General features: G+C 43.8%; 2 protein-coding genes across 2 annotated transcripts; one reads left to right on the forward strand and one right to left on the reverse strand.

The window, feature by feature from the left end:
- Window positions 1–7: 7 nt before the first annotated feature.
- ATP5E (ATP synthase, H+ transporting, mitochondrial F1 complex, epsilon subunit) lies at window positions 8–922 on the forward strand (the record flags this gene model as incomplete). The annotated part of the gene is made up of 2 exons (XM_008636316.2): window positions 8–157; window positions 790–922. A coding segment is annotated over one exon (147 nt), but the record flags the coding sequence as incomplete, so codon positions are not given.
- Window positions 923–1,721: 799 nt separating this feature from the next.
- TUBB1 (tubulin beta 1 class VI) lies at window positions 1,722–9,753 on the reverse strand. Its single transcript, XM_008634877.2, has 4 exons — window positions 5,653–9,753; window positions 4,104–4,212; window positions 3,829–3,939; window positions 1,722–3,719 (listed from the first exon to the last, which is right to left on the reverse strand). The coding sequence occupies exons 1-4, from the start codon at window positions 5,707–5,709 to the stop codon at window positions 2,641–2,643; spliced, it is 1,356 nt and encodes a 451-aa protein (XP_008633099.1). The 5' UTR covers window positions 5,710–9,753; the 3' UTR covers window positions 1,722–2,640.
- Window positions 9,754–9,760: the final 7 nt, after the last annotated feature.

Genomic DNA, 9,760 nt, shown 5'->3' on the forward strand with positions numbered 1-9,760 from the left:
GCCCCCCCCCCCCTCCCCCCCCGCCCGCGCCTACATCCGGTACTCGCAGATCTGCGCCCAGGCCGTGCGGGCCGCCCTGAAGCCGCAGTACAAAGCGGAGGCGGAGAGGGCGGCGGCGGCCACGGTGAAAACGGTGAAACCCAAAAAGGAGTGAAATGTAAGTGAGTGGGGTGGGTTGGGCGCGGGGTTGGAGCTCTGCAGTGCGGGGGTCAGGTAAGCGATGGTCTGTAACTGCCGAGTCCATTAATCCCCAATATCTGGAAATAATCAGCTCGATTTCCAGGCATGGGAGTGGAGGGGATTGCAGCTGGTGTGCGAGTGTGCGCAGGTGTCTGTGACCTGATTACGTGTGAGATCGGAAACTGCTTAATCTCATTAGTGAAGTGAGATGTACTGTCTGTCAAGCTCTGCCTTGAACCACTTGGGGTTTGGTCAGACTTTTTGTGGGCTTACACAGAACAGTTGGGGCTCTGCCGTGATGCTCATTGCATCAGGTTTTTCTGTGATGTTCACATGCTTCATACTTGCTAAGCCAGCAGACAGCCTCTCTGAATTCCTCCTTCCCCTGATCAGCAAACTCGTTGTCACAAAGGGCTCTTTGCGAGACAGATACTACTTGTACCTTTATTTGTGGCATTGCATACATCACAAGCAGCTGAAATGTTTTCTGTTCTGAATAGACCAACTTCTATTCCTGATCTAAGATTAAATATTATTATTACCTTTTATTTGAAGAGTACCTTACACATACTCTTGAATCTAACAACTCATATTTTAAATCTCTTGTAGGAGCTGATCTGTGGTGAATAACTGCAGTGCTGTAGGCATGCTCAAGACTCTGCGATGTAATGTCATTACATGAACTGTAGAACTTGCCTCTGTATGTAAATTGGCATCCTAATAAATGTAATTTCTGAATGTGTGGAAAGTGTTGTTCCTCTTGAAACAAAGTTTCTCTTCTGCAGAGACATTCAGGTTTCACTTCTGATAAAAGACTGCTTTTACCACAGTCTGGACATTCAGTGGCAACACTGTTTATTTTTAAGCCAAATCTCTTTTTGAGTTTCATGCTGATATTTCAGGTTCATAAGTGAGTGAGAGATTTAATTGTTTAAAACTTTCCTGCCTACTACATTTTAATGATTACTTTGGAAAAAAATCCTGGCGAAAATCTATATCAACAGAGAACATAGTATATTATTTTGAAAACTGGAAGTAGGGTATTGTGCCATGGACGTGCTGCTGGGATTCTAATCTCCAAATCTGTCTGAGACACTGAGCAGTGAATCAGGAATTGGGAGACCTGGTTTCATGTAAAAGGTGGGGAAGGAGACAGTGGAATCTGAATTGTTTATCCTCATTAACACTTTGTCATGAAAGGCAGGAGAGGGAGAGGCACACACGTTCCCTGGGAAGCAGAAATGGAGGGTGACATTTCTCTTGGCTGGGAGGCAAAGATGTACTTTGACATGCGTGGTTTTGGGGGAGGTATTTGCATTTTCCTGCTGCTGTGTGTCCTCACAGCAGGGGTGACATTGTCCCAGTGCACAGGAGAATTGGCTTCAGGTTCCTTCACCAAGACTGAACTCAAACATGAGGCATTACTTTCTTCAGAGTATAACAAACCTTTTCATCTAAGAGTATAGTGAATGCAATTCAAAGTTAGTTATTGCAAGAATAAACTATGGGTTCTTGTCTATCAACTGTTTCAAGTATAAAACTGTTTTATAGAATGGTATATAATCTTTATTTAAAAGAATATTATAAATACATTGTTAAGTAGACAGCTGTGATGGCAAGAAATTTTTCACTGAAGGCAAAATATGATTTTGTTTTAGTGACTTCCATGTAACTTATATTAACAAGCTGCAAACCATTCTATGTCATTTTTGTTGTACTGAATGTTAGGAAAAAATTTACAGTAGTTAGTACCTAGGAAAAAAAATACCACACCAAAACTTTTACACAATGTCACAACTTAGTGTGCTAATGTAACTCAACCTGTAGTTAGAAATAGAAACAAACCACACCATAATAATGAATACAAGCTCTGCAATAATATAAGCCAGCAATGTGAGAGAAAATAAGAATGTGCATATTCAGTCATTTTCCCCCTGATGTTTCTGCAGATCTGCATCAGTCTGTGGAGTGATAGCAGAAGAGTCACTGCCTTTGCAGGCCTTAGAGATGTGCACATGTTCCTAAACCAGTAACAAGTTCACAATCAACAAGGGACTGTTGATTGTGATTACCTGAGAATAAATAAATGTGATGAACTGACAGCATAATTTGCTATTGCTTATGATCCTGATCTATATACACAGGCACAGTGGCTGTATAGTACATTCAGTATCTGGTGATTGTATTCTAAAAGTTAATGCATTTACAGGAAAGGCTGTTATGAGACAATTTGTCTTCATAGTAGATTGGTTTTGGGAGAGATTCAGTGTCAACAGTTGTTTAAGACAGTAAAGCAGAGCTGCCATTAATTTCAAAAGCATTGTGTTGTAATATCAGATATACTTGGCCAGATGCAGGGAAAAAATTCTGAAGAATGTTATTTTGGGCATGCAGATGATGGCTATTGCTTTGTCTTTAGTGAATGTGAACAGGCTCATTTGGACAATGTTTGGATACTTTTTACTCTGCTTCCTTTTCTGGCTTGGGTTCTGCTTCCACTTCTACCTCTTCAAATTCCTCCACATCTGCAGTGGCATCCTGGTACTGCTGGTACTCGGACACAAGGTCATTGGTGTTACCTTCTGCTTCAGAAAACTCCATCTCATCCATGCCTTCCCCCGTGTACCAGTGGAGAAACGCTTTCCTTCTGAACATGGCCGAGAACTGTTCGGACACCCTGATGAAGAGCTCCTGGATGGCCGTGTTATTGCCAATAAAAGTGGCTGCCATCCTCAGCCCTCGTGGCGGGATGTCACACACGGCCACTTTGACATTGTTAGGGATCCACTCCACAAAGTAGGAGCTGTTCTTGGTCTGGATAGACAGCAGCTGCTCATCCACTTCCTTGGTGGACATTCTGCCCCTGAAGATGCAGGCGACGGTGAGGTAGCGCCCGCGGCGGGGGTCGCAGGCTGCCATCATATTCCGAGCATCAAACATCTGCTGGGTGAGCTCTGGCACCGTCAGTGCCCGGTACTGCTGGCTGCCCCGAGCTGTCAGCGGGGCAAAGCCTGGCATGAAGAAGTGCAGGCGAGGAAAGGGCACCATGTTGACAGCCAGCTTCCGCAGATCCGCGTTCAGCTGGCCAGGGAAACGCAGCGAGGTGGTGACACCGCTCATCGTTAGGGACACCAAGTGGTTGAGGTCCCCATAGGTGGGATTGGTGAGCTTTAATGTCCTAAAGCATATATCATACAGAGCTTCATTGTCAATGCAAAAGGTTTCATCTGTGTTCTCTATCAGCTGGTGGATGGAGAGGATGGCATTGTACGGTTCCACCACCGTGTCGGATACCTTGGGTGAGGGCACGACGCTGAAGGTGTTCATGATCCTGTCAGGATATTCCTCTCTGATCTTGTTGATGAGGAGTGTCCCCATGCCTGAACCTGTGCCACCACCAAGGGAATGGATGAGCTGGAATCCCTGAAGGCAGTCACAGCTCTCACACTCATTCCTGACCACATCCATGACGTTTTCAATCAGTTCAGCACCTTCTGTGTAATGGCCCTTGGCCCAGTTGTTGCCAGCACCTGAATTACCTGTGAACAGAATTACAGAAAGAACAGCCAAAAAGTTAACGAGAATTCTGAAAGGAGTTCCATGGGACAGTTGCCTGCAGTCAGTTTGCTGGCAGTGTGCTGTCCATACCATGGATAAAGTTGTCAGGTCGAAAGAGGGGGCCGATTTTGCTGGACCGGACACTGTCCATCGTCCCAGGCTCCAGGTCCACCAGGATGGAACGGGGCACGTATTTATGGGCTGGAACAAAACAAAATGAATGCATGTAATTACTGCTAGAGGTCAAAGAAACAGGCTTACAATCCACTCTGGAAAGTCCAATCCACCTATATAGTGGTTTAGGGGTTTTGTGGGTTTTTTAATTACTTATTTTACCCTCCTTCTTGGGTCTGCTGAGCACTTACAATAAGCCTCATTGAAGTACACGTTAATTCGCTCCAGCTGCAGTGGTGAATCCCCACGATAGTTCCCAGTGATGTCAATCCCATGTTCCTCACCAAGCACCTCCCAGAACTGCAAAAGGAAAGAGGTACAATGCACGGAGAATGATTTATTTATTTTCAGCACAACATGTTCAGCACCAGCTCTGGGAACTGTGCCTGAAGCAGGGGATGCTTTGCCATGTACTTACCAGATCAGAACAGGGATCCTTGTCTACCCCTCCCAAATAAATTCAAGGGAAAAGTTTAGCAGACCATTTATGCTATGCCCACACACTAATAGGTGGAGGGCCTCGATTTGTTCTCTTTATAGTAAAAGAAAACTGATATTAATTTAAAAGTTTAAATAACAGTTACTACTTGGTATGAGCTTAACTAAAAGGTTGTGGGGGTGTGGATTAGGGAGAGTTGCTTTGAGTCCTGTCATGCACGAATAGGACCATAGCATGACAAAGCTGGCACAGGCAAATTTGTACATGAGCAAGGCTTTCCACAAACAGCTGCTGGTCCTAAACACCCTATCTTGACACTCACATGGATGTGCTCTTGTGCTGGGCTCTTATCTGGGCAGCAGCCACAGCAGTGTTCATGCAGTCACACCCACCCACTGTAATGACCAGGCTATTCTAATATTAAAAGTCTCCTGGGTTAGCATCCAGTCCCATTTTGAGTGTACAAATACACCACTGCCAACTTGTGCATGTTCCATGCTTCATGTTCCATTAAAAGGAATCAGGATGAGATTTGTGGAAGAAAAAAAAGGAGGAAGAACACAACAGAACCATCCCTCAACTATCCCATGTCTTAAAAGATCTTCCAGCCCAAACCAGATAATTTTTTGACAACTTCCTACTTATCAATTAAAAAAAAAAAAAAAAGGATGGACATCACACAGCATGAAGTAATTGAGGGTTTTTTTACTCCTAACCTAGAAAGTCAGCAATAGTGACTGCCCTCTGCGTCACAGCATGCCAGTGTTTGAGCTACACAAAAATACTCCAAATGACGTCTGTCTCTCACAGGAGGCCAGTGACACTTTACACACTCTTAACACAGGTTATGCTGTTGATTAATATGATCCCATATGATCTTTAAGGCCCCTTCCAACCCAAACCATTGTATGATTCTATGATATTAATGAATAAAATGTGGCAGAGTTGCTGCTGCATGGCTGAACTAAAGTACCTGTAACACAAGTTCACAGCCCTGGAATTACTGGCTCCATCACTTGTCCCAGTATTTTGCAGAGTGTATGAGCTCCCCCTGGGAATATGAGTCCCAGCAGGGAAGCTCTGGAGCACTTGTAATAATGAACATTAAACTTTGCATGAGGAGCAAACCCAGCTTTTGGCTTTTCATACCAAAGTACTCAAGTTCCCTGCTAACATGCCATGCTTCCCATCATCGAGTTAACAAGGTAATTGTTCCCCCCCAAAAGTCCCCATCCATTGATGATGTTTGCATTGCTACCTCTGATCTCCTACTAATGATCAGTGTTGAAAAGAGACCTTACCTTGGATCCAATTTGGTTCCCACACTGGCCAATCTGCAGGTGCACAATTTCACGCATTTTGTGTGGCTCGGACCTGTTGGTGGCTACAACCTCACCCAGGGCTCTCCAGCTGCAGTCCCCAGAAAAAGCCCTCTGCCTGCTGCTCTATCAGCTACACCCAGCACAGCCCCGCCCCAGGGGCCCTTTTATACCCGAGGGACTGTCACTCAGCCAGCCAGGGGAGTAGCCAGCCCCAGGCATTGCACCAGGAGCCAAGGGCCTCTTTACTGCCTGGGTACAGGTACAACAGAACAGGTGCATCACTGAGTGGCTTGGAAAGCAACATTGTCACATGCACCCTCTCACAATTGATTCCAGTTCTCTGTGCAGCAGCGTGATGCATGAATATATGTGCATATTCTAGTTGTGTTTCATTATTTTATATTAGACATAATCTATATACAAATGTATGTGCATATCTAGAGATTATAGCCCAAAGTGAGTGATCTTAATTTACTAAGCACATGTGCTTCTGCAACATAATTTAAATTTTAGCATCGTATGAGTCATAGAGGACAACACCCATAATAAAAACAGTAACAACTTGTGAGCAGGGGCCTCCTATAATCACAACATTTAGTGCATTGCAAGGAAAACTCCACTAACAAGCATTATTCCCAGTGTCTGACTGCATGCAGGAGGGGGACAGGAGCAGTAACAAAAAATACTTTGTAATACATAGATAGAACACTGCACTCTCAGTGATGCATGGTCCTTAAAAAGTTATAAGAATCCATCATTTACAGCCAAAACTTGAATTAACTTGTGGCTAGGTTGCACGGATGCTCTTTCTCTCTCCCTCTCTCTCTTCATTTCCTGACATTAAGAAATAACTGCATTTCTAATATTTCTTAATTTCTTATATCTCAGATGTACTTCAGACCTTGCCAGGAAAATGTTAGAGGTGAAAACTCCATTCCACTGAAGTTGTCTGAAGTGAACTGTAACATTCACTGGGTGAAACATCTCACTGTGTTAAAGGAAACTATGTGAGGCAGAACAAAACACAACACAGTCATGTTTGGCTGCTGATAACCAGGACCAGTATCACTGAGCAGCAGAAACCCAGGATGGACTAATTTCTGGAAGCCTAGAGCAGTTTCATTACATGTCAAATGACTGCCACTGCCTTGCAAGTGTTCCTTTTAAGGATGGGGAAAGGAACTATAATTAGAAAAGCACCTTAAATTATTTAACATAAAATGGTGACACTGGCTTGACTCACTGAAGGTAACTACTTTGCCACTTTATGGGTTGCTAGAGATAAGGAATTTCTGAACTTCCATATTGTTCCAGAAGAAAAATCAGCTTATTCCAGGCTTCCCCCACTGCTCAATGACTTCCAGTTCTCCCACCAGCCAATGAAGAAACACAACTGCTCCTAACACAGAGTTCAGCACCAGAAGCGCATTGCAAAAGAGTAGAGAGCAAACATCCTGTCTGCCATGCTATGAGCATACTCAGTAGGGAGCAATAAAAGGAAGACTTTGAGTTCAGGTAGATTAATTTTGTTTCCTTAAAACACAATCATTTTATCATTTTACAAAAGATAGGTATTCTCTAAGCCATTCAGTTTACCCAGCAAGATATGCAAAAGTTCTGTCCGATTGCCACATTCACAATATTTCCCACAATGGTTTTGGATATTCTCTACAATTCCCTAAGAGAATTCTGAAAAGGTTATTTGGACATTTACTTTAAAAGCAAATCTCATTTTATTTATGCACATTTCATACTTGTTTTCTCCAACCATCCTTAGCTAAGAGCAATAATGGAGATCTGAGCTGTATATTCAGTTGCTGGATTCTGAATGGGAGCTGCCTTGACACAATGTCAGCAGAGAGCTGCTGGCACTAAATAAATACTCTTTAAAATATGCAATGTATTCACAAAAGACGCAGCTTGGGAAGAAGAGGCTGAAGGTGCTAATTCACTGTCCAAAAATATGACAAAATAATTTCAGCAATAAATATATTTGCTGAGCACATCTCAGAAGGAAAGGGGAAAAAGAGAAGTGAAATAAATATGTAATCACTAAATAGGGGTTTTTCCTCTTGCTGAAAATAGCTCCCTAGAATCATGTGCCTCCTCTGAAGTGCTTCCTTATAGAGTCTTAAAAATTCTGGCACATGACACCAGGTAGCTGAGATGCTTTGTGAAGCAGATGTGGGTTCGGGCCTCTTTTCCCTCTCCTTCCCATCTGCATTTCTGTGAACCTCTAAGTCTGACTTTACCCCAGACCTAGCTTATGAGGGGCGTGTTTCTGTGTAGATTTAGTTGCAGGCCTGTCCCTGCTCAGCTCTGAGAAGCCCCAAGCCTGTTAACAGCCCAAGGCACTTCCCAGGAACGGCTGTGGCACATGTGCAGCTGCAGATTAGCAGAGTCACTGGGGAGAGAGGGGACTGTGCTGGATGAGCTGACTCTGAGGGACTTTTGGCACCGGGGAGATTAGGAGCAGCCTGGCACTGGGCACAGCTATTACAGCTGTCCTACAGTGTCTATTATCAGGCTGCCCACTGCTTCCAGTGCCTCCAGAGCAGGCCCCAGATACCACAGCCCTGGTGATGGGTTTGAGCTGAGACCACAAAGAAGCCAGGCTTTTGTGGCTATGGGGCCTTTTGTTGTTGTTTTTGGTTTTTTCATTGATTTTTGGTCTTTCTGCTGCAACCCACTGGCGAAAAATATGCATGTGAAGGGAGGCATTCTGGAATGCCTTTAGTTTTTAAAATACAGTTTGCTTGGGAGTGTGGCTGTTGTCAAGGCGGACATAAAAGCCACACTAGTCATAAACTATAGTTGAGAAAGGTAGAAAGATTTTTTATTTTTTCTATTGCTATTCTTATACCTCTTCATAATCGCTGTGGCCTAATTTAGGATTAGCTGCTTAGCAAACAATGACAAGGCTGTCTAACAAGCAATGACCATTCAGGCAGTAAACAACCAGCTATACAAGCAAAAGTATAGTTGCTACACATTATCTACAAGTTCTTCTTTGTACACTCTCAATATAACATAACAAGAACATCCTCCCCTTGTGTCCAGAACATCTTCTCTTATTAATTATCTTCTTGGCCTTCTCTGTAGGTTTTACTAAAGCTGCAGAATTTCACTGTAATATTCTCACGAGTAAATTCTGACTGGTTTCAAGTCTGATTCTGAGAGATTGACAGTCCAGCTGTCAATCTCCTCATGGGAGGAACTGGCTTTTCAGAGTAGCAGAGAAGATTGTTGAGAGGAAAGCCTATTCAGTTTGAGATAAGCCTGGCTACAGGCCATCAGGTAATTTTAGAGAGATCTGTGTATGGCTACCAGACGAGCTGATGCAAGTCTCAGCTAACCTGGGCTAGCTGCATCACCCTTAGGAATGCTACCAAAAACCATTGCATTCAACACACAGGCTTGGTTCTTTCTTTGCCATTTCTTTTGGTGCATTGGTTCCCAGTGCCTCAGTTTCTCTATTCATAGTGTGGACCTAATAAGCCTCAGGCCTTCTACAAAAAGTGCTGAGAGCTAAGGAAGAGAAGCTATGAGGGGAGAACTGTTTGTGGTTTACTAAACCTGTTTATCAAACATGAAAGCTTCTAGCTAATGTATGGAAAGGAGACTGGTAATCCATTCACACAGTCACTAGAACCTTCTGCAGGAAAATTAGAAAACTGTTTTTACTATTGACTAGATCTTCTAGCAGATAATAAAGAATTTTCAGATGCCTGAACCCTAAGGAGCAGCCGAGTAAATGGACACAGGCCTGTGTTTCTTTGCTAATTGTAGCATTAAAGGGCTTGAGAAATTCAGAACTTGGGACCAGGAAAAAACCACAACCAAACAAAAAAACCAGTCACAGTCGCTGGCCACAGTGTAGCACAATGCTGAGGTGTCAGACCAAAGGTAAAGAAGCCTGTAACAGGGCCTGGCCCAGATACAAGTCCTCTTGTCACAACGCATGTGATCAGATTTTTGAGCGTGTGAGCTGGAAACGTCACTGGGCGCTGGGAACACGGGATCTCAGTTTGTTCCTCATCCCCAAGAGATCCACCGGGCGGCCTTGGCGCGGGCTCAGCGGAGCGCA

This window comes from Corvus brachyrhynchos, unplaced genomic scaffold (genome assembly GCF_000691975.1).
Source record: "Corvus brachyrhynchos isolate BGI_N302 unplaced genomic scaffold, ASM69197v1 scaffold10, whole genome shotgun sequence".
Lineage (NCBI taxonomy): Eukaryota > Metazoa > Chordata > Aves > Passeriformes > Corvidae > Corvus > Corvus brachyrhynchos.